General features: G+C 41.4%; 4 protein-coding genes across 11 annotated transcripts; 2 read left to right on the top strand and 2 right to left on the bottom strand.

Annotated features, from left to right (window-relative positions):
• Positions 1–714: 714 nt before the first annotated feature.
• LOC113583701 (histone H2A.V) lies at positions 715–4,622 on the top strand. The gene is made up of 5 exons (XM_027020173.2): positions 715–912; positions 1,941–2,018; positions 2,100–2,213; positions 2,661–2,790; positions 3,121–4,622. The coding sequence occupies exons 1-5, from the start codon at positions 910–912 to the stop codon at positions 3,180–3,182; spliced, it is 387 nt and encodes a 128-aa protein (XP_026875974.1). The 5' UTR covers positions 715–909; the 3' UTR covers positions 3,183–4,622.
• A 495-nt stretch (positions 4,623–5,117) lies between these two features.
• Positions 5,118–6,621, bottom strand: ved (ventrally expressed dharma/bozozok antagonist). Its single transcript, XM_027019736.2, has 3 exons — positions 6,351–6,621; positions 5,673–5,932; positions 5,118–5,468 (listed from the first exon to the last, which is right to left on the bottom strand). Exons 1-3 carry the CDS (start codon positions 6,619–6,621, stop codon positions 5,118–5,120), a joined length of 882 nt encoding a protein of 293 aa, XP_026875537.2.
• Positions 6,622–11,074: 4,453 nt separating this feature from the next.
• On the bottom strand, positions 11,075–15,528 carry polm (polymerase (DNA directed), mu). 7 transcript variants are annotated; one of them, XM_027020401.2, is made up of 11 exons: positions 15,330–15,528; positions 15,049–15,238; positions 14,850–14,939; positions 14,516–14,686; positions 14,362–14,433; positions 14,146–14,266; positions 13,906–14,038; positions 13,711–13,813; positions 13,277–13,546; positions 12,693–12,776; positions 11,075–12,224 (listed from the first exon to the last, which is right to left on the bottom strand). In XM_027020401.2, the coding sequence occupies exons 1-11, from the start codon at positions 15,506–15,508 to the stop codon at positions 12,138–12,140; spliced, it is 1,500 nt and encodes a 499-aa protein (XP_026876202.2). In that variant the 5' UTR covers positions 15,509–15,528; the 3' UTR covers positions 11,075–12,137. The 7 variants fall into 7 exon arrangements, with proteins under 7 accessions (XP_026876202.2, XP_026876161.2, XP_026876186.2 ...); XM_027020360.2 differs by having other exon boundaries at positions 14,845–15,238; XM_027020385.2 differs by having other exon boundaries at positions 12,135–12,776; positions 14,838–14,939.
• Positions 15,529–16,017: 489 nt separating this feature from the next.
• On the top strand, positions 16,018–24,028 carry gnsb (glucosamine (N-acetyl)-6-sulfatase (Sanfilippo disease IIID), b). 2 transcript variants are annotated; one of them, XM_035535531.1, is made up of 14 exons: positions 16,018–16,040; positions 16,349–16,556; positions 16,927–16,986; positions 17,133–17,336; positions 17,587–17,652; positions 18,296–18,394; positions 19,609–19,776; positions 19,868–19,950; positions 20,032–20,150; positions 20,230–20,333; positions 20,429–20,530; positions 21,888–21,998; positions 22,108–22,215; positions 22,356–24,028. In XM_035535531.1, exons 2-14 carry the CDS (start codon positions 16,377–16,379, stop codon positions 22,503–22,505), a joined length of 1,554 nt encoding a protein of 517 aa, XP_035391424.1. In that variant the 5' UTR covers positions 16,018–16,040; positions 16,349–16,376; the 3' UTR covers positions 22,506–24,028. The 2 variants fall into 2 exon arrangements, with proteins under 2 accessions (XP_035391424.1, XP_026876215.2); XM_027020414.2 differs by having other exon boundaries at positions 16,024–16,114.
• Positions 24,029–24,168: the final 140 nt, after the last annotated feature.

Here is a 24,168-nt window from a genome sequence, read left to right as displayed (position 1 = left end):
TGTTCTCTCCCTCTTGTGCTGAATGTGTATTTGTATGTGATTGGGTGTCCCTCACTAAAGGGAGTCTTTTGTTAATTAAGGAAAAAACGACATGCAGGAAGTCATGGCAATTCCCAGGCCATGTTCCAAGCACCCAAATAATGGAATTTTGCATAACTGAGATACATTGTACCATGCAATCTTTAAATCTGTCTTCTGAGGGGAGTCTGGACATTTTACCCCAGTAATTGTTGGTATTTTCATAGGCTTTTTGGTTGAAATGAAAGCACTATGGAAAGAAATATGTATACATACATACAGTAACAATAAATTGTAAGATTGCATTAGACTTGCACTGTATAAACCTGTACTAATAAACATATAAATCAAATCCATTATTAATGATTAAATAAGCAATAAAAGTCAAAATTGCAATACAATTTAGAGCAGAGCAGTTTTGCATATTAATAAAATTAATAAGCTTGTGCCTTTGGTCAGGAAAGACTTGTAGCAACAAAGCCCAGAAAACGTTTATGGAGGCAGTACAGGTAGTATTGTGCATTAGGTTACTTTACCAGGTTCTTAAGTTTAAATCCACGCTCGGTTTTTAACGAGAAGTGGTGTATTTGGGAAGGTTTTAGTGTTTGATATAGTGACAAGGCCGTATATACAAGTCCGTGATACTGAGTGTTAACTTTGTGCTTTGGAATGAAGGCGTTCCCCACGATAAATTATGCACAGAACGACTGCGCGCTTGTCGGTTTAACGGATCGCTGTCTTACGTTGTTCTCGTGCAGCTGACAGGACGATTGTTTCCATTAAATCTGCATCCCGCCATTTTGGAAGCACCTATAACGCCTTTACGGAAATCTCCAGCTCTGTGGTCTTGACCTACACACTCCGGGCACTGAGACTCCACTGTCTGCTGACATGGTAGGATTGGGTGTTTCATTTTAATATACCGCCTAGTTATTTTAGGTTCTTGATGAAAGCGACACGTTATGTTGGTATTTGGATTAATTAGTATTGTTATCGTCTAGCTTTTTGCCTAAAATCTAACACTGGTTATCTATATACTTTTAACTAGCTTGTATAGTTTGTTAGCTAGCTTGATAGCTAGGTTAGCATGCTTGCAATGTTTTGGTGAAAGCGCCAACCACTATGGCTATACAAATGAGTCTTTCTAGAGAAGGTGAAATTATTTTCGGATTGCTAGACTTAGGAATGTACTAATTTACCAATTACTGTTATTGCGCGTATGCATTAAGTAGTTGCATTGCATGATTCATTTCCACATCAACATCCCCAAAGCAGTTGTATGTGATTTTAGAAGCTTGCTGCTTAGCAACCCAGCTAGCTAATGTTATCATGGTAGCTTTCGCGCCTCTTACACTAACTAGCGGCAACTAGCTAGCCAGCTAAGTGTTGGCGAGTTTTATTAGCTAGCCAGGCTACTTTAACTTTAGTTAGCTAGCGTTAGGGCTAGATAGCTACAGTATAGCTACTTTTAACTTCAGGTAGATATAGTATAGTTTTCTATCTGGTATTAAGACGTCTTTATTCGAACTAGCCGATAGATGAAGGTTTAAGTGAATTAAACATATAATGGTAGCTACGCTTTCGACGATTGAAATACTTATATAAGCATGTTGGTGTGAAACATTTTGCTAGATAGCGGTCACAGAAACCATAGCTAACTGAGGTAACGTTAATTCAGTAGCTAAGTGTTGGCTGGCTAGCCTCTCGCGCGAGTATTTGTGGCAGTCTGCCTGAACCGTTGAATTAAACTGCCTACGTTAACTAGCTATTTGGAAGCTACTTTTGTATTTTGTTCCTTTTAACTTAATTAAGCACGAAGTCTTAGTATGGCAGTCAAATGATTAACTTTTTGCAAAATAAATTTTTGAATTTAAGGGACTGATGTTATTTGTGTTATTTGTTTTTCTTTCTCTGATTGCTAGGCAGGAGGAAAGGCTGGGAAGGACAGCGGCAAAACCAAGGCGAAGGCGGTGTCGCGGTCCCAGAGGGCTGGTCTGCAGGCAGGTGCATTTGTCCCAGTCAGTAGAACGGCCGTGCTCTGTGGAAAGAGCATGTTGTGACAGTTGTGGTTTGTTCCGAAGTTCCCAGTAGGTCGCATCCACAGGCATTTGAAGACGCGCACTACAAGCCATGGGCGTGTAGGTGCCACAGCAGCAGTATACAGCGCGGCCATCCTGGAGTACCTCACTGCTGAGGTGATGTTCGAGCCTCACTGTCCTCATACATGTTGCATGTTTTTACCCTAAAGATTGTCTACTGGAATTTGTTTTTCCACTTGTTTTGTTCTCTTTTTCCCTTCTTCTTTTCCTTCAACATCTACGTCTAATGTTTGGAGAAAAAAGTGTGCACTAAACAACAACATCCACATCATAAGTTACTGCATAATTAAAGATATTGGTGCCTTATCTCAAGAGCATTTTAAAACTCTTAATATAACATGGTAAAGGTTTGGTTTAATATTAATCACATCGTATGACTCCAAACTTAATGATTTGTAAGGGGGTTCATTTGCATCTTTAAACCTCAGTATTACAAAGGTGAATGAACAAACAATGTATTTTGCAGCTCTGCAAGTAGTTACAGAGTGTTTGTGCTTTAGACCCATGTTGTGATTCAGCCTTCTGCATGCTGTCTGTTATTAGGTGTTGGAGTTGGCTGGTAATGCATCAAAGGACTTGAAGGTGAAGCGTATCACACCGAGGCATTTACAGTTGGCCATTCGTGGTGACGAGGAGCTGGATTCACTCATCAAAGCTACCATTGCTGGTGGAGGTCAGTGTTACAGACATGCAGGCATCGACTTGATTCATATTATGAAGGCATTGTTCCCCAAACATGTACTAAAGTTATAATTGGTAGATTATGTTCTGCTGTATATCAAGTTAAATTTTTAAAAATGAATACAATCATAGGGCTATACAATACTTTGGAAAAGTATATCACCTTGGTCACCTTTACATCTTGTTATTCACAGTGCCTTTAGAGGAGTCTAATAATCATTAAAGGCTTGAACTGTTTGTTTGTTTGTTTGTTAATAAACAGTGTGACTCTAGGCTAGTAGTTTGCCTCTTGTCTTTAATTGGCTCTTTTCTGTCCTTGTAGGTGTGATTCCACACATTCACAAGTCACTGATTGGGAAGAAGGGCCAGCAGAAGACTGCATAGAGAGCAGTTTGATCATGTTTGTATAGTTAAAGGCAATCAGCATGGAGAGAGCAGTTGTTTTCTATGTTTTACCCTTTGTCTGTTTATTTTGTAACTGTAGTTTTAACATTTAATAGTGTACTTTTTAAATGGGGTAAAAAAGAGGCATGGAGTTCTCAATGTCGTATATCATGATTATCGGCATGTTTTAAATTTGTTTTATACATAAAACGTTGAACTTTTCTTAAATATTATGAATTGTTATGGTTATTTCATTAGGAGAGCAGCATTGACATGAGCCATCTCCATAATAAGAACTCATTATAATCCTAATTTCTAAAACAGACATTCTACATTAATTTTGTTCCCTCGCATTTGAAATATTGAGCCATATGTTCACTTTTGTGATTAATGTATTTTATGTAAATGTACGGCAGTTTCTATTTTGTTATATAAATAAGTCAACTTTCGTGAAATCTTCACAAATCTCAAGAACTAATAGAAATTTAGATGGCCCTGTTTACAATAACTTCTCTTCCAGTATTGGGTCCCTGTCAGAATAAGCAAGGACACAAGTTGTCAAACATGTTTGTTATAATAGCATTAGGATGTAATAGGTGATTGCAGGCATTATAGCACCCTATATCTCTCCTTTTGTGACCTGCTATAGTTAAGAAACTTCAAAAGAGTAGTAGTGTTTTAAAATAGCTCAGTTTAGCCTCACAGCTATACATCACTTCCTTTCACCGTCATGTACTGATAAACCAGATATGAACTATAGTGTAACACCTTCAAAAAATTTCAAGAATGTTTACTTAATCTCTGGAAAGATACCAGATGTAAATACTCTAGTATATTTTTAGAATAAAAAGTTGAGAAAACAAATTGCACGTGACGGTTTTTCATGGCATAGTGATATGCTTTAGGCAGATGCAATAATTACGTTTTTTAATAATGCATGATAGCAAAGTCATCTGAGCTTTGAGAATAGTTTTGTATGTTTGTGTTATGGCTTTCTCTACACCTGCCATAGATTGATAACAGGCTGCATTTAACTAATTTAATACCAGACACAGTTGTAAACAAAGCAGAGATTCCGAACAGTTTAAGAAATCAGGAAATTGTAATTTAAACCCAAGTTGCCCGTGCTTGATTACTGTGCTTTGATTATAGTGTTTTCCCCAGAAAACAAAGCACAGAATCAGTCTTTTGCACTGGCCATCTCATTCCCTCACAGCCTGTACTTTAATTGCCCATTAAGATCTGTTGGCGGAAGTGCAATTCAGACTTCAATATGTGTAAATGATCCTGGCTCGTGTGCACTTTCTACAGGCTATAGCCATTCTACATTTAACATTAAAATGCTTTGTGCTGTTTTCAGGGGTAGTTGCACCATGTTGGAAACAATGGTGACTATTTTGATTTAGAATAATTGTATTATAATAAAAGTAATGTACCGTGTGTTTGTTTGTTTTTACATTTTGTTGACTTGCGTCACAAATGTCAATTATCATTCCATTCATGAGAGCAAAACAAATTCAGGATATGTTCTTGCTGCTGGGAACTATTTTGTGATTGTCTTCCCTACATGATGAAGTTTATGTCTTTGTAGTATTAGAAATTCTTCCTGTATTCGGTACCGCTGTGTCATGTGTTAATCACACATTTCTTAACTCACCCTACAGAAGAGCTGTTGCCAATTGAATAAATATAAACATAAGCATACTGACAAACACATTTATTACACAGTCATATTGTACAAACATGAACAAAATATACCTTTAAATGATTTACATGTGTGTTTTTAAATATTTTAACAGTTCTAAAAAGAAAGTACAAAAAAATAGACATTAATTATTGCACTGCACCCTATGTTCCAAAATGGGCTTCAACAGAGAGACGCCTAAAGACTCCTGCGCTTCTCCGGCTGTAGTTCATGTGGCTCAGATTCACTGCTCATTGTGATGTGAAGTACTGATGGTGGTACGGCTGGAAGGGTGGTACGAGGGCTGGGCTGCCCGCAGGCACGGACAGGCCCTGCGGGCTCCTGTACTGGTAGAGGGCGCTAGCAGGCAGGGCGGGCATAGGTGCGGCGGCAGGCGGGCCATAGTGCAGGCTGGGTGGGCACAGGTAGGGAGTCGGGGTCTCCTGCGGCGGGTAGTAGCAGGGGTAAGGGGCTGGCCTGAAGGGCTGCAGCTCGGGATAATGCATGAGTTGGGAGGCTACGTTAGCCTGGCACGCGTGGGCCAGTGCGTCCTGTACCGTCCTCTTCAGCTTCATACGTCTGTTCTGAAACCAGTTCCTGATCTGTAAAGAGAGGCAAACCCATCGTTACTACACAGACAAGCATCACAGTTTGGTTTGTTGGTTTGTCTGATGATAATGTGTAATTATACGTTATCTTTTAGGCATTGATAAAATCATAGCAAGTCAGAGGTTAAAGTCGCTAGCCAAAAACAATAATTAAAAACCTTTTTGGAACTGGGAAGTAGATCCTGTTTAAAATCTTACCTGTTTATCAGAGAGACTCAGTCTCTTGCACAACTCAGCCTTCTCCTGGGCTCCCAGGTAAGCGTTCCTCTTGAAGGCTCTCTCCAGGCTGTCGATCTGCTCTGCTGTGAAGGCGGTGCGGGCTCTGCGTCCGGTGCCAGGGGAGGCCGAAGGCGGGGCTGCCTCCTTAGAGGTGCTGGGCGAGAGGGAGCGTCCGCCTTCGCTCTCGTAGCCTGATGTCTCCTCCTCTTCTGTGCTGCTGCTGAAACCCAACTCAGAAACTGCAATGAGAGAAAGACATTCAGTGGGACTGATCTCCCATATAACCATGAGAGCCCTTTCCCATTTCTGATATATTAGCATTACACACTTGTGAAAGTTTGTCTTGTTTAACTCTTCCATTTCTATACAGCAGCAATTTTTTGCTGTTGTTTTAATTTACACAATAATGCTGAACCAAAGCTGAACCACTGAGTCCTGATGTGTGTATACATCTTTAGCAATCAATAGGCCTAAAACAGCTTGTACATTTCCAATACTTGTAAATTCAGATTTTCTGAGAAAACCATCTGTGTGTGTGTGTGTGTGTGTGTGTGTGTTGAGAGCACTCTCAACCATTTCACTGTGAGTTATATTGTGTGTGACTATGTATGTGACAAATAAACCAAACTTGAACTTGAAAGGTTTTTGGCATCTTACCATGAAGCCTCTCGGTGTTGCTTGTGTTCTTCTCCTGCTTTGATGGAGTCATAACGCTCTGTACAGGTCTCGCTGGCTCAGGGTTTTGGTGAGCTTCTGTGCTACCCAGACTCCAGCCATAGAAACCCGGGAGACTTTCCGGAACAGTCCCTGAGGTGCTGGGATCGTCTGAGGCCACGGAGATCCAGGAGCTGGAGGGTTGCACACAGCTCAGGCCTCTCGGAGCCTGGCTGCTTTGGGACAGCCATTCAACAGAGAAGCGTCCCATCATTGTTATCAGCCACGGCGGCTTTAATCCAGCAAAGAAAGAAAATATCCAAAACGAGTGGAGACGTTCCTGTCCTTGCTGCTAAGGGTCCCTGTGTGCGTCAAGGAGCTCCTAGGGAATCTGCAGGGAGTAGAACTGTGAAGCAGATGAAGTCCTGAGAGCAAATGAGGCAGAGCTCAGTTTGTCTTTGTGTAAGTAATAAGCACCTCCAGCACGCGGATGGGGGTATTTATAGCGCTAATCCCAGCTCATTTCCAATTCACTTAGGCCAGGATCAAAGGAAACATCCTCCCGTCTCTGCTCCCCACCCCATGAGTTTTCACAAGTGTGGTAATTAAGACGTCTCAATCGCCTCTGAATGAGCCCATTAATTCCTGGCTCCAGTAAGTCTGGTGATGTAGTAAGACACCCCCAGACACACATACACACAAACATCCCAAATCATCTCATCTCGTCTGTTCTCCAAGGTTTCTGCTTATGTGTGACTGAACGCTTTGTTTATATGTAGTCAGAATTGATGTTCAGCATTAGAAAATATATGTATGAAATTTCAGGCCTCAAAACACAAATATTATTTGATTGATGATTCTTATTTCATTGTGTTTTAGATTCAGATAATGTCTGGAAAACACTTAGTAGTTGAACTATTTCTTCATATATATATTAACTTATTTTTGCATATGCCATTGCTTTATAATAAAACTGACAGTGCTGCAATAGTTTATAAATACAAATAGTAGCCTAATACTAGTATAAAGCTCTCTCTCTCTCACACACACACACACACACACTTGATGTTCCTGTGAGTAGCTGCAAATCTGGGTAATTCATCTCTTGTTTATGTCCTCTTTAGCCGGTATTGGTATCAAAGCGCGCAGCTGCTTTGAAGTGCCAGGTAGCAGTTAATGGCCTATTATGGAAACGCTACACGGCGAACTACGGAGTGTGGAGACGGTAGTCTGGAGAAGGCCAACTGCTGATGGAGATATTTGTAAAGACTGGCGCTTGTACTCGGCCTTTCTTAAATGGAATTATTACATTCGTCTGATCTAATTCCTCAGGTGTTTATCGCCGGATTAAATGATTAATCTACGCATCGTATAATAAAGATCAGTCAAGGTTTGGCTTTCAAAGCTGCCATATCATTGTTTGCTAAAGATGCGATTGATTTGATCCCCTTAAATCCACCGAAAAACAAAGGAATAAAAAAGACGGCGCCACGGGTGGAGATTTTCGGCACATCAACTGAAGATTTGAAGAGTAATCACGGCCTGGTCCTTTACATTCAGAGGGTCAGCTATTACCTGTAGTCTGTTAGAAACGGCTCTTTATTTGGCCTAAACCATTGTGGCAAGCTGCCAGAGTTTCAGGTGCGTTTTCTAAAGCTCATCATAGATTAAACATGCCAGTCTGTTATAGATACTTTATGAAGGACTGTGGATATAATGTGGTGGTTATTGCACTAAATACTTTTTGATTCAGAATATAACGACTTTGTGATAAAACCATAAATCTTAACATTTAAATTAGTTGTTTACATTTGAATATGTGTATATTCAGGGTTGTTTTTATAAATTGATTGTGTACTCAGTACAGCCTCTGTTAGCCAGCCTTACCTGCCCAACCAGTTATTACTGTAAATAAATAATGTACCAAAAATTGATTTATTTGTCGATTTATTTATTTATTTGGTTATATTTATTTATCAAATGTAACACCTAAATATTGTAATATACACATTCTTTATTTATATTTTGTTGACTTTGTCTTAATAAAAAAGAAGCTCACTGTAAATGGAGACCTAGGGAAGTATAGATATAATTTTTTAATTGTCTTTTTCAAATTAGACTACAGAAAGAATCTCCCCGAAGTGACCACAATTCAAATGAACACCACCTAGTTCTAGCCATTTATCACTTCAAAGGGCAGATAACTTGTCAGCTCTCTCTCGTCATATCTCCATTGCTATCTCCTCTCTTTTATTAAAAGGCCACAACAAAACCCAGAGCCATGTCTTTGTGTATCTGCCGCAGATCTCTAGGGCCCGGCTGGGGAGTTTCTGTCCTCCAGCGTGGAATGCGTGACGAGGGGACAGTCCCCTGGACAGAACCAGCTTCCTTGAGTCCTGAGATGTGATAAAGCACAGGAATTACTTTGATGTGACTGACAGCCAGGAGAGAGAGAGCGTGTGAGAGCGAGAGGGCAGGGAGAGAGAGAGAGAGCTACAGTAGAGACACCACGGTTTTATTGAGGACAGATGGGAGGAACAGGAGACGCCATGGAGACCACGTCCTGTCCCAGAGAGCCTGCCAACAAAAGCAGAAATTCCAGTATGACTCAGTGGTTTATTAGCAGGTTGACGTAGCAATCAGGGTGACAGGAATGCTAAACAGGTGGGGAAAATCTGATCTCTGACCAGTGAGCTGTAGTAAAAATTAACATAGTCTCAACATAATCAAAAAACATGTAACATGGTCATTGCTTATATACATCACCAGATAGACTGGGCACTGAAGGTCAGTACCAACAAATATGTCTGCCTGAGAAGGGGGCTTTCACTTCAAAAAAGGGTAAAAGAGGCCAGTGGTTTTAGACAACACAGAATTCAAACCATTGGTGGTTATTTCTTTGGTTCTCCATTCTGGATCAACTCTTAGCATCTATTGAAAGAGCATGAACAGACAGCCATGGAGGTATCAAGTTGCAGCTTTACAACTGATCATGCAGAAGGCTGAATGAAACATTTACCAGTGAAAACTCATTATTAGTTTACTGTTGACTGATAATTAGCTTGTTTGAATAAATTTAGGTAGCACCTCCAATTTCTTCAGATTAGCACCTCCAAGTTTGCAGTGGACCACGTTGGAAAATGTCTTTTGTATTTGCGTCTGTGTATTTTATTTGTGTAAATCCATTACTTTTAAACTGACAGTAGTCTTAATTTGTAATGAAAACGTCACTCAAATCAGACTCCCTCCCTCCTGTTCAGTTTTCCAGCCTCGTACAGACGACGGTCTCTGAGGGTGAGTGACCTCCAGCCGTGATTGCCTTTGATTGTCCCCACTGATCTCCTTTCATCTTTAATGGGTGCTGTTTGCTGCCCCGTTAGGGCCGCAAACGTGTCATCCCAGTCCTGCCCCCTTCAGAGCCAAAAGCCAGAACCAAACGGAGCGGGTTTTCCTCCCAGCATACCAGGGCTGTCACAGACAGGTCGAGAAAATGGTGAATATAGTTTTATTAGCTGTGAGAACTAGTGTGAGCAATTTGAATGTCATGGATTTAGTGAATGTGTTGTTACTGTGCTTACATTGCACTTCTATATTTCAGTAGGAACAGTTCCTACAGTGTGGGCACTTCTTTCATTTATTAAAGGTGTTGCAACATCTCTTGCATAAAATATTGTTGCAGTTTGTTTTGGTCTGACTGCATAAAAGTAGAAATTTATAGTATGTTTTATATTATGATTTTAATGATGTTTTGGGGGTATTTCAATACTGTTTTTAACATTATTAACACTTTTAATATTGTATGCTTTTGCACTGATTTATGTGATATAAGGTGACCTCGAGTGCCACAAAAGGTGAGAATAAATACAATGTATTATTATTATTGTTGTTGTTGCTATTAATTTTAGGTGGATTTTGCATACTCTTAAATAGACACATTTTTCTGGATTGATTAAAACAACCTTTGGATATTCCCTACTTGCAAACCTTCCCCAAATAACACTTCCATTCATCTTATAATCACATCATTTTGGCTACAATGCCCCCATTAACCTACCTCTGGGGATTCCAACCAGTGGCAACCTCAAAGAGTAGATTTGGGGTCGTGGTGAAACTGGTCTTATTGAGGAGCAAATTCTGGTCGTGTGATAACAGCGAGAGTGGTGGGGGGTGGGTGCATCGGCATCCACATCAGCTAGAATCCACTCAAAGCCCCCCCTCGGGCCCAGACGCCAGCCCGCTGCATGTCTCCGAAGGGCCACAGTCACCGTCTACCGTCTGTCCCAGGAGCACGGAGACATTGCGCCGCTCTCGCTCCTATTCACAAGACTTTTGCTTTCACACTTATGTCCTGGGAAAGAGAAAAGGTAAGTGTCGAGATGGGATTAGATCCCATTGAGCACAGATGATCCCCCACACCCAGTCTTCTCACAGGTCCATGTTCCAAACTCCTGCCACAGGGCAGGGTGCGGAGCAGTGGAAGCCTGCTCACATGTTTGTGAATGGGGATTTAGATTATGGCAACTAGTGTCGCAACACTGCATTTGAGGTTTTCTTTTTCCTGTTACGGCATGGTATAAAGAGAGATATGAGGTGTGAGCTTGGCCTTTGAAGAACAAAGGACATTTGGAGGTCAGTTAATGATGTTTGGAAGTTTACATTGAGCTCATCCTGAGGAATCAGTACACATGAAGAGAACTAACACATTTAAACACCACAGGAAAAACAAAGTAACTAAAACGGTTTATTGGGGTTCACAGTATCTGTGACAATATATTTTAATGAGATTATAAATTTGAGATGTTATGTTAAAAATTGCAATGGTGCTCTTTAGTTGCATCATAATTTCGGAAAAATGACAAACTTGTGGGAAAAATTGTACTATATTAGTGCAAAACAAAGTATCAATTACAACAAATTCAACATAAAAATAAGAACAGTGTAGGACATTAGAGCCTAATGTCAAATAATTAACATCTTTTTTCAGTTGTTTGCATTTTATAAGACACAATAATCAATTTCACTGCCATACTAAACATATACCATAAACACATCAACATCGGCACAAACATCAGTGTTGTCGTCAATGCTTCTAACGATACCCACAGTCAGGAAAGGTGACTGTATATGCCTGTAGACAGAGTGTGTGTGTGTGTGTGTGTGTGGGGGGGGGGGAATAATGTTATGTTGTAGGAAATGGCAGTTGGAAAACGTAGGCCAAAGTGTACCAGGTGCACATACAAATACAAAGAGACACGTATGATTTAACTGTTACTGCATACTGCAAAATCCACAAAATGCACGACACATGCATGGAGTTTGTAAATGGCTGCCGCAGTACAACTGAGCTTTCAAGTCTAAGACCAAAACACTCCTCCTGCATACGCAGGAGAAAACACACAAACCAGTAACAGAACCAGTGGAAGGAAGAGTTTCCCTCTTTGCTCTTCCCCATATACCCAACTGGTCTACACTTGTCTAGTCAAAGAAGTTTTCATTTTGTTTTTGACACAACCTACATAAACTCATGCACACACATGCAGACAAACACACAGTCTGAATATTCCATTCTTTTAGGCAGTTAAAGTAATCAAAGAATAAACATTAGAATGTCAGCAAAGTCAGTTTCCTAATATTCTTTCTAAAGGCACTGACACTGTGCTCAAATGAAGATTAGACTGAAGGCAGCGCCGTTAAACCAAAGCCTTTTGTCTGGTGAGAAAGGCAGGTTTTTTGACCCCAGCCGCGTGGTCAGCCTGTTGAGGTAGTGTGCAGCTGGGCTTCAGCAAGCCGTCAGGCGTTCCTCTCGCTTGGGGGAATGTACTCCAGTCCCAGGTGGGTGAAGATCTCCTCCTCAGAGCTCGCATGAAGATAGTGGTGCTACCGAGTGCATCGTGTGTGGAAGGAAGAGAACCAGTTATCAACATTTGGAAATAGAATAAGCAAGCTTCAAGCAAGAACATCCCCAAAACCGTCATCCCAACCCCCTTCAGCGCTGCCTGGTAACTGCATGGGATTAAACTTGAGAATCAAGTGAAGTACAAATCATGGAAGGTAAATATTTAGGTAGGAATACCTGTCTAAGAAGTTGTGTGCCTACCTCTAGGCACATAAATGTGTCATACCTCGTGCACTACGGATACAGGAGAGGAACTCTCTTTGCACAGATGAAGCCTGGTCTGGGAGTGAATTACCAGAACAACGGGCATTTTCCACTGAAAACTTTTTTTTTGTGTCCAGGCAGACAGTTAAACACCGAATGAAAAACACAGTGCGTTTAAATGTGTTGCTGTTTAAAGCACTTTGTCTCGTGTGCCTCCAGCATTTACAGCTCAGCACATCACTCACTCGTTTGCTGTCGTAGAGGGCATGGTTGCTTAAGGACATGCCCCTCTCCTGCCCCGCCCAGCGCCTCAGATCCCTCTCAAACAGCTGCAAGGAGAACGCCGTTGCCGGATTAAGGGATTGAAGGAATGCTGCACCCTACACGTGCTGACATTGCTGATATTCAAACCGAAGCTTAGGCCAATGCTGAGGAGTTCATGCAAACAGTTGTCTCTAGTTTTTAGTTTTTCATTGCTAGCTCTGGTAGAGCCTTTTGATGCATGTATACCCTTGACACAAAATATGAAGGCTTTAAAAACAGATACAGTATTGACCATTACTTCAACTGATGTCATGTGATAAAGAACTAATGATTTGTAAATACAGATATTGTATTACATAGTAAATGCAACACAATAAGAGAGAGAGTGTCTGCATTTGGCAGACTCACTTATCCAGAGCAACTAAGATGCTTATCAACAGGACAGGACATGTGCACCCTGAGCATTAAGCCCATGGCCTTGGTGCTGCTAGCACTTTGCTCTTTCAGCTTAGCTCCAGAAGCAGAAAGTGTGTGTGTGTGTGTTTCTATAATGATATCCCTCCACCTTGGACCCAGTCCAGCCAAGTGTTGCATAGGCAAACTGGCTGTAGGGGCTGACCACGAGGTCTACACGAACTGCCCTCCAGGACGGCCCTGACTGCTGCTCTGACATCCCAGCAGCCCCTGCTGTGGTGCCTGAGCACTCTTTGGTTTGCTCAAGCTTGAATATGGAGAAGCATCTCTCAAATCGGTCCATGTGATGAGGAGCCCGCTCTGGGCCATCTCTGCTCTCCAAGTAAGAGTTCCTTGTTGTTTTCTGATACAGCAGCAAACCCTCGGGGACGAAATAAAAGAAACAGGAATGTTTATATTTACCAAATCTAAACCAAAATTTAATTCAATTATCCCACCGCAAGCAGTTAGTTCTAGTTTCTAAATGCTCCAAACAGTGGCAATAAATTGTAAATATGAAAGGTTTTGCTAAAATGGCTTGACTACCTGATCCTCCAACCACTTCAAAACTTTGGGCATCATTCCTTCTTCTGCACCCTCTTCGGGGTGGGTGATGAGGAAGTCCACATCGTGCCCAACCTCCTTACCCCTGGGGGTGGGAGGGTGGGGATTTGTAATCAGCAGCATATAAACTAGATGCTCGCATGTGACTGCGCAAATTTACTTCAACTGTGCCCAGACCTTCTAAATCCACCTGTGAGAGTAAGGATCGCCCCAGGCAACACCGCCCTCACCGCCTTTCCCACCATGTCGCTGATGGCCTCAGCCTCTTTTTTGGTGACAGGTTTGTTCAGGTCATTATAATACCGCACCCCTAACAACAACAGACAGTTTAGCTTTTTTTTGCCTATATTTTTAGATATATAAGCTAATTTTCACATGAAACATTGACCACCAGATGCATGTCGTTGTATGGTATACCTGCTTGCTGGGTATGGTTTAGCTTCTGGCCTGTGCGTATGAGGTCTGAAGGGTTCCTCAGTCCCTCCCTAAACCAGCGATCAGCACTCTTTACTCCTACCCCAAAAACACCTGTGAGTGCCTGAAAGAAGCAAAGAAAAGCAAAACTTTAGTAGAACATTGCAAAAAGGTTACATAATGTGTGACATTATAAACTCAAATATGGTTGTTACATGCCTTCATGGCTTGAAACTGCTCGGACTGTTTTGTTGTCTCCACTTCCTGGGATGCACCGTCCTCCAAAATCTCCTAAATTTATGGGATGTTTCTATCCATCACCCATTCTTGACGTTCAAAATTAACTGGAACTTCAGCAGAAATTGCCTCTCACCTTTATGACCCTGAGTGAATGACCACCCAAGCAAGGAAGGTTCTTCAGGTCCTCCATCCTGCGTACGACTCGAGGGAGGGCCTTCAGGACAGACGCAGACCTCCGGAATGCTATATTCCTGCCTTCATTCTCCATGAACTCTGCATTTTCTGCCAAGATCTCCAGAGGTTCCTGTGTGTTAGAGTGAGCACTGCCTTGCTGGTGATTTCATGGCCAAGTGAACAGAGCAGATTAAAAAGAATTGCCAAGGACATGTTTACAGAAAAGTGTAAGGAATATGAAAGTGAACAATGCACAATAAAAGGAACGTAAAAAAACCCACAAAAGACCTCACTGTGAGGAATGTGTTGTGGTGGTTCAGAGGGGATCTCCTTTGACAGGCATAACTCTTCACTGCAACATGTGCAGAAGGCTTTGGACTGGTCTATAAAATAAATTAAAGAGTGTCCTGTTCTCTCATCATCCTGAAGCTTCAGCTTCACACAGTTAAAATGTGTTAAAGTCAGATGATAGTTGGAAGAAATACCCATCACCTTTAGTCTGTGTCTGTCTTGAACTTGTAAAGGACTTTCAGCTGCAATACTCTCAGTCAGCCAACTGATATCCAACAGATGGAGAGAGCAAATAGATGCTTTTTCATCTTTTTCCTCTGTCTCATTGGTAATCCAGGCCTGGACCTCATCCCCAGTATTGTTTTCTGACACAACATGAGTGACAGAAGGGCTGCAATAGCCAAATAATACTTAGATATTACAAAAAGGAACCGTTCCATGACATATCACTCCAAGGCAGCACGTTATATTTTAGGTGTTACCTGTAGGATTCTTCGATCCGAAACCCTTTGCTCCTTCCGAGTTGGGTAAGGAAAGATTTTCGGGATGCGCCCATTTTCCTTTCAATGATGAAAATAGCTACATCATTAAATTTACAGGTTTCACCGTGTTGATCTGGAGTTTGAGGGTGTGTCACCTTCCTGCGTTTCAAGGGGACCATGGTTCGTGTGGCACGCTAGCGCCTTGGCTGAAAGAGCATGTAGTAGTCGCAGTGGAAGCCGGGCTCGCGGGCTGCTCGCGGGCTACTCGCGACGCTCTTACGACCCCGCGTGTGTTCACAAACACGTGCAGCGCTCAAAATAGTTCCGCCGGAAGTAAACAAAATTAGCCAGCTACACCAAGTGAGAACGAAGCTTCCGTAGTTGAGACGGATAGCGAATGAACTCGAAAAAAATGGGCCAGATATTTACTGTGCAGTTTACACTGACTGTTTTATGAAGTTGTAGCGAAACTCTACAGTATTAAAGTTACTGAAGTGACGTTAAGTTTCGCAAATCACATATCGCTGGATTGAGAGCAACGCTATTTCTTAAGAAGCTGAGTAGTTGTTCTAGCTAGGCAGCTAAACGTTTTGTTGTAGTAGCTAGCGTTAGCTACCGTTAGGGGCAAAGTGTCACATGCCCTTACACAGCAATAATAAACAGGAAATGCTCTTGAATATTCCTTCAGCCGGGGTTAACATCTTATTTACGGTCTGTTATGTTATTTTCCTGTTTCAAATACTTCACTGACATGACATCAGGCTTGCCGCACTCACGTTAATGAGGTATCTAAAACAAACTGGAAATGCTAGGTGTTTTATTGTCCAGGTTTCGTTTCAATATTTGTTCATTTAAATTAAGGACGCGCGTAGAAAGTTTAAAGTCCCCCTGTATCAGCAGATAAGTCATATGACCACAGAACTGCACTTCCTCAATCCTCGCTAGACCGTCCCACCGTGATAGTAGTCTAATGTCAGCATTTGGCACGTTACCATTTTAAATCTGTCTCCTCTGGGCAGACTAACTATCTGCCGGTGTGAAGCACTCATGGCAGGTTCCACGCCAGGGTCCGGGATTAGGAACCGTCATAGGAACGTGCACGAGGGTGCAAACGCACTGCTGCTCCTCACGCTGCTCACCTGCACACTCAGGTGTTCAGAATGCACCAAAGCCAGCAACATAGTTCTTATTGTTGCCGACGACCTGGATCTGGATCTCGGGGGACTGGTGAGTTTAAGACAATACAAACACACACACAAAAATCAGAACGCGAAGGTTTCTAACGAACCTTGGATGGTCATTTTAATTTAAATGTAATGTCGTCAATTTAGGTCTCAGTGAAGTCTCAGTTTTATCATTTCTTTGATTATTTGTGAGGTGCTTGACGAATGTCATCATGTTGCAACAGAACTCAACTGTGCAGAGAGGAGCATCAGTGAATGTCTTTTTATAGTGTAATATAGTTTAATAGTATAATGTCTGTAACTTGTGTAAGGAAACATTCGCCAGCCAAAGAATTTATGATGAACAAACACTGATGTAATTAACACCATGTACAATCATTGCGGCTTATGCTGGCTGTCTTGGTTCTCTACAGACACCTATGAAAAGAACAAGAGCTCTGATTGGTGATGCTGGTGTCACCTTCTCCAGTGCGGTAAGTAAAAATGTTAAGCGGTTTCAATGCAAATACTAGTTCTTCCCAAACCCAGAACACTCATGCCTCCAAATGTGTGATTTTTGCCACTTTATTGTCTAATGGGGCTGATTCGTTTTCTGATCATCATCTTCTGGTGTGTCCAGTACACAGTGACGCCCCTATGTTGCCCCAGTCGAAGCAGTATCCTCTCAGGGAGATATGTACATAATCACATGGTCCACAACAACTCCTTGTCGGGCAACTGCAGCAGCAAAGCATGGCAAGCTGGCCCTGAGACCCAGGCCTTCCCAGTCTACCTCAGCAAGCAGCTGTATCAGACCTTCTACGGAGGGAAGTACCTGAATCAGGTCCACATGTTTCCCATCTGTCTCTGGGGGACTTTGGGATTGTCATTTTGAATTGTGCGCATTGTAGTACAAGAAGCCTTCTACCAGTTTTTCACATTTTCAGTTCTAAACTGACTACGTGTCATTTATCTGCCTGGGCCTATTTTTGACACAGTTGCCTGTGAGCTGAAAGTTACAGTTGTCATGTGGTTTACCTCTGATTGTCATGCACCCAGTGGACTATATATAAACCATTCTGCTGTCTTTACAGTATGGAGCAAGTGAGACTGGAGGAGTGGGTCATGTTCCTCCTGGCTGGGACCAATGGCATGCACTGGTGGGTCATATGCTTGGTCATCACCTTCTCACTGCTTCATGTTGCTTAACCAGAAACAGCTATTCCCTTGTCAGCCTGTAGCTTCTGTAAGAGCAAATGTGTAGTTATGAGCTGTAAAAGTATACAACCCCCTGTCTTAAAAGGAATTTCATTCAAGACTATGATCTTCTAAAATCACCTAAAGGCATTTTATTATGTGACATATCAATGTCTTGCAATGGTTTTCAAAAAAATGATAAAAAGGATTTACATAATGCTGAAATTTGGGAGAAAGACTGTACATGAAATATCCCCCTCCTACTTAAACTACTCCTGATTTCCTCCCTGTTCTCCATGACCTTGTTTTGTTTAACACCTCACCACCTCCAAGTCTACCTTGTTGACACCTTGAAATGTACACCTAGCTGCTGGCTCTGTAAAGAACAGTGAGGCCCCTCTTGATGTAAAGCCCATGTTCTCAGAGATCATATCATGCCTCTTCAAGTTTGCCTTCCTTAAATTATTATCAAGTCATTTGCCTTCAGAAAATCTCATTGTTGTCAGAAATACAAAAATAACTTCAAGGAAAAGTAGTTGTGAAAGCCATTGTTACAGATTATAACATTTCCTAAATGGTAAACATTTTGCTGATCTGTTTCGGTAGGTGGGCAACTCTAAGTACTACAATTATACACTCTCTGCCAATGGGAAAGCAGAGATTCATGGGGACAACTATGAAAAGGACTACCTCACAGACCTTATTGTAAGCTCTTGATAAACCAGTGAAGTGTACAAACTGGTTGGCTGTGGGCAAAGCTGTGCAGTAGAGTTGAGTGTTTAACACTGGAGTATGAACATTTTGAAAGTGGTGTTCAGACTTCATTACAACTGAGCTAGTGTATGCAGTGGTGTTTGTTTGTTTATTTCCCCTAAGCCATCTTTATACTCATAACAGTGAGTGTTGTTTTTTTTCTTTTTGGAATGTTGACCTTCAGGTTGCATAAGCTTCCTGGTACTTTGGAAACCATATGTAAGATGACTTATAACATTTCAGGAATTTGTCTTGCACAAAACTCCACTCTCATCTTGCACGCTAATCCATGACATGGTTAGGGAGTTGCATGGTCACTGGTCACTTGTAAAACCGCTGAGCTTTTTTTCCCTGTTCAGGCTTATATGGTTTTGTGTTGAACCTCCATGAATGTGATCTGGCCCAGAATAACTTTCCATAGCCAATGAGGAAATGTATTAACCTCTGACCTCTGTGACATTTATTGTTAGGTTTTGGGTTTACTGTGTTAAAAATGACTTCACTTCAAACTTGATTTGCAAGTCACTCTTAAACAACTTAAAATTCAACTTGACAAAAATGAATTTATCTTTTGAGTCTTTTAAATCTCTTTTTTTGTGTCAAAATCATCCAGTAAATTTGATCTAGTGTCAGTGTAATGCCACATTTTTCATACATTACAGTGAAAATGTGCAAAATGTACAAACTAAATGACCAAACTACCCTCCCCCACCCAACCAATTCAGAGGGAAGAGACATGACTTGGTCAGCCGCCAGAGTTCTGACTTGAGCCCCAAAACTTAGCGTTTGGCCTCGACTGTGAGCACTATTCTGTGGAAAACAATTATGAACATGGCTAATGAGAATAAACACACACCATCTTAGTGGGCATGAAGTCTGCCAACACTTTCCAAATGGTCACACTCCAGTGTTAAACACCTGTAGGCACTAAATACCCTTTAATGTAAACACTAAACTCCTGCATGGCCTTGCAGATTGAACTTGTATAATACAAGCAGCTGCTTGGAACGTAGTTATAGAAAGCTCACTCTTCAAAACTGTTTAATTTTTAATAATTATCTTCTAATTTGTAATTTGAATTTCATTGGAATTTGATTGCAATCATTTTTTTTAATACCACCCTTCGATTTCACCTTCTGCCTTGCGCTGTTGTCCAATGGTTATAGCTGAACCGGTCGCTGACATTCCTGGAGGACCGAAGTCCCCAGCGTCCCTTTTTCATCATGCTGTGTCCACCATCCCCACACTCTCCCTGGACCGCCGCCCCTCAGTATCAGAACAACTTTGTTGACGTCAAGGCCCCACGTGACGGCAGCTTCAACAAACCCGGCAAGGTAGCTGACGCTCTCAAAGCCCGCCGATGTCCGTCTCCCCACGCTGTAGTCGAGCGCGAACGTCACCAGCGGGCTTTGCCATCTGTTTCAGGACAAGCACTGGTTGCTGCGGCAGCCCGTGAACCCTATGCTCAACAGCTCCATCGATTACCTGGATAACGCTTATCGCAAAAGGTACAGAGACGTTGGCAAGCCACCATCAACAATGTCCTGGCATGTGTATTGTACTTATTGTGTTTCCTAATTTGCTGGTAGGTGGCAGACTCTCCTCTCTGTGGATGACATGGTAGAGAAACTGGTAAACAAACTGGAAGACATAAAGGAGTTGAACAACACCTACATTTTCTTTACATCTGACAATGGATACCATACAGGTAAACCCATCTTTCTCCACTCCTCTTAATGGGACTTTTACAGAATGTGTTGGATTACTGCATAATTCCCACAATGTAGGTCAGTTCTCCCTCCCTACTGACAAGAGGCAGTTGTACGAATTTGATATCCGTGTGCCGCTTTTGGTACGGGGACCCGGAATTAAGCCCAAGCAGACTCTGCAGGTTAGCAACTTCTCCATAGATAACGCACTCATCTCCATGAATACACACTCATCTGTATGTTTGAGTTAGTAACATTTTGTTTTCATGTCTTCCAGGACCTAGTGGTGAATATCGACCTGTCTATGACAATTCTTGACATTGCTGGAGTTAATATCTCTGCCTTGAATATGGATGGACAATCGTTTCTACCCCAGCTTGTAAGTAGATGGGTTGTTGTGACAACATAAAGATATTCGAGTTACCTTATAGCACATTTCGATACAGTGAGTTCTGAATGTTTTTGGGAAAGTGAAGAATGTCGGCTTTAATTTAAATGAACACTCACATGTATCATGTGAAACATTAAAAAAAAAAAACTGTGCCCCCTCTTCAGAGTGTTAAAATCACTTGGACAAACTATTATTAATGTTATGTATGGAAATATTGTATAATACTTTGCATATAATTACCTCCCTGAAGTCTGTAATGCACCAGGATCCACAGATGCTGGGTACTTTCCCTCTGTCTTCTGCTGAAGCCATTTTCACATCCTTTTTGTTTCTGGCCATTTTAACCTTCAGTTTAATTTTGTGACAGGCTCATTTAGAGGTACCGTTTGTTTAACCAGTCAAGACATTCCCCTTCTTAGCTGTGCACAGTGTGCTCAGGGGCCTTGCAGATTGATCTGTGGTTCACTGAGGTGTGAACCTTTGGGTTGCATTAGAGCTGCCGAGGCCTTTCTCCCTCAGCAATGAGTCATCAGCATTGCCCACGTCAGTCACAGCACTGGTTGCGGTGCTGCTATCTGTTTTAGATCACAGACAATACTTTTTTTATACCATTTTACAATAAGATTAAATGCTTCCGGGGTGTTCTGCTCTTCGGACTTCACCTTTTGTGCCTCGAACTGATGTCCTCTCTGCAGTGCTGCGAGTGTGACTTTTCCCACGTTCTGCCTGATCTGTTGATTAATTTTCTCTTTGCATCTGAATTTAATCCTCACTGGCATTTTTTGCATCATAGTATTTGGGTATCCAGGGTTCCTGAAGAAAATTCTTGTTGTTTTTAACATTTTGATTAAGCCTCTCAGTTTAATTCCCCTGTTTTCCATCCATCTTCACTTCACCAGCTGATGCTCGGTCCCCTTGCTGACAGATTAAACTGTGGATTCCAGCAAAAGCAAATTAGAATTTGTCCTCCTGTGCATGAGCTGTGATTGCATGTGAACATATCAGCTAAATATACAAGGTCCTCAGTGCAAACCTTTCAAGCACTTTTTGGACCTGAGAAGATATAAGATGATGATATATGATAATGTATAATCTGAATGCTTGTTGCTGATGTGATTTAAAATTAGGTTTCAGTTCAAGTTGCCAAGCTGCTACTCTCTCTAGCTAGTTGTGGACTTCATTATACATTGGTAACACAGGTGCAGGCTAAAATAAGTTTAGAGGATAACAATGGTAAAACATGTTTAATACAGCTTTTGGTTTGGTTTAGGCAGCTGTCTGTTTTTCTGAGGAACTATGAAGCATCTAGAACAATGGTAAGTAATCATACTGTTGTTCTTCACAGACTCCATCGTTGCGTGGTGGGACGTCTCGTTCGTACTTCTTGGTGGAGTACACTGGTGAGGGCCACGTGCCTGAGGACCCCCACTGCCCCAGATTAGGTCCCGGGCTGGCTGTACGTTTCTGCCACCTTTTGTCATTTAACCTGAATTTGATTTCACGACAGTATATGAATCGGTGCCGTTTTATTTGTTCAGTCTTGTGTTTGTATTCTGGTTCCTTAGAACTGCTTTCCAGACTGCATTTGCCAAGATTCCTTCAACAATACATATGCCTGCGTTAGGACCCTGAAGGGCGACAACTTGCAGTACTGCGAATTTGCCGACAACGAGGTAAGTGCACTGTTCCTTTTGTTGCATCGATCTTTAATTCCTCCAATCATACAAGTGCGACTTGGGTCTGTGATCGACTCGGTGATGACAGCAACGTCCACGCGTCGTAATGGCGTTTCCCTCTCCCAAACTCCGGCCAGTCATTCGTGGAGATGTACAACCTGACGGCTGATCCGTACCAGCTGGAGAACATCGTGAAGAAGGTGGATCCAACCCTGCTACAGACCATGAACCAGAGACTCATTAAGCTGCAGTCATGCCAGGGCAAGAGTTGCCAGGATCTAAAATAATGATCACTGATCACAAACCCGTCCTGTTCAAGCCAAAGTATGACACTCTATTACTCGAAACCAACTCAAGTATGCGTTCGCCAAATGTCTTTATCAGAATATTTCATTGGATGAATGTTACTTTTGTGATTAATAACACACAAACCTGCCATGACGTGTTTATACAGGACCTTTATTGATATGCTTTGTTTCAATCAGATTTACTTGAGTTAAGAAAACCTTGACCATGATTAATTTCTTGTGTGGTAATTGATGTGAATGAATTGCTGCATATCAAAATAAATTTTTAAACTTAACATTTTCAAAAATACAGTCAGAGATAGTATATAATTAGAGTTATAGAGATAATTTGTAAATCTATAGTTTTTCTTTAAAAATGTGCCTAAAGGTTTGGAAGAAAATGCAACATGTGGAGACATCAGATCTTAACTCCACATTCTGATCTGGTAAGGTCATGTACAAAAAATGACTCCCTCAAATGTGAATATCTCCATAGCATGAGTCTGGAGATGTGTGCTGTTACATCTCACATGGCATGCTGACATGTTTCGCTGCACTGAGTCATGGTTTTCATGGTTGTTCTTTTAGGGTGTTTGTGGCCCTAATAAGGTCCTACTCGTATTCATCGTGGTTTTGCCTGAGCAAAGTTCTTTTCAGCACTTTTTACACGCAGTGGAACATTACAACTATGTTGTGGCTATTCAGCTGAAATGTGAAGCAGTTGAGAGCCTTTATAGTTTTAATATTCTATACGTGTTAATTATGGGTACAAACACCTGGTTGTTATTCACACTGTCTTCAGTGTCCTCCTTTTCTTTGTGTGTGAATCTGGTAACACATTCCAAGTCTGGGAAGAGATTCTCCAGTGCCATAACAATGTCCTTTTCTAAATGGGATGGTTTCAACATTTGGCAAGGGGAATGTTGGATGTGTTAAGGAAACTGTAGGATTTAGACGGTGTTTTATGATTGTGCCTTGCCTTCTGCACTAAAATAGCAGAGGTGCCTTTGTGTGACAAATATATTTTTGTCACAAATATTCCAAATTTGTGTGCAGTCACTCTTTCCAGTTTAGTCCTGTTTTAGACCAAGAAAAACAAACACAAATTCCTAAGAAAAATCACATCCAGTGTAGTTTGAATGTAAATTTTTGCTTTTGGCAAAAAAAGTACAACTCAGGACTTGAAACAAGACTAAAAATTTGAAAACCCCTTTATGCCAAATAGGTTTAATTAATGATTTATATTAAGAATGTTGAGAATGAATGTGCTTGCATGTTTGTTTTTCCAAGTTCCTTTCCTCCAGTGCAAGGCCTTGATGTTGTTGAAGATGTGTTCATTTGTTGAACACAACTGATTAACACCGCAATATTTTTTCTGCTTTTTTTTGGTTTGCTCTACTCTGTGGAAGACTTTCTGATCAGCTCATTATGGAATGTGTATTTGAAGATGTAACTTTAGAACACGTTTGGCTTGTACTAGATTAAATCTGAGACTACTGCAATAAAAGTTACTCTAATGGAAACCTGTTGTCTGTTTATCTCATCAAATAACTACATGTGTTAAAATTCATTATACTGCTGGAATTCTGAAGATATTAGACCTGTTAAACTGGTTATTCACCTCATCCCACATTAAATATAAATTCTCTCACCAAGCTCTTAT

The sequence above is a fragment of the Electrophorus electricus genome, chromosome 17, assembly GCF_013358815.1.
Source record: "Electrophorus electricus isolate fEleEle1 chromosome 17, fEleEle1.pri, whole genome shotgun sequence".
Lineage (NCBI taxonomy): Eukaryota > Metazoa > Chordata > Actinopteri > Gymnotiformes > Gymnotidae > Electrophorus > Electrophorus electricus.
This window is presented reverse-complemented; position numbering and strand designations above follow the sequence as displayed.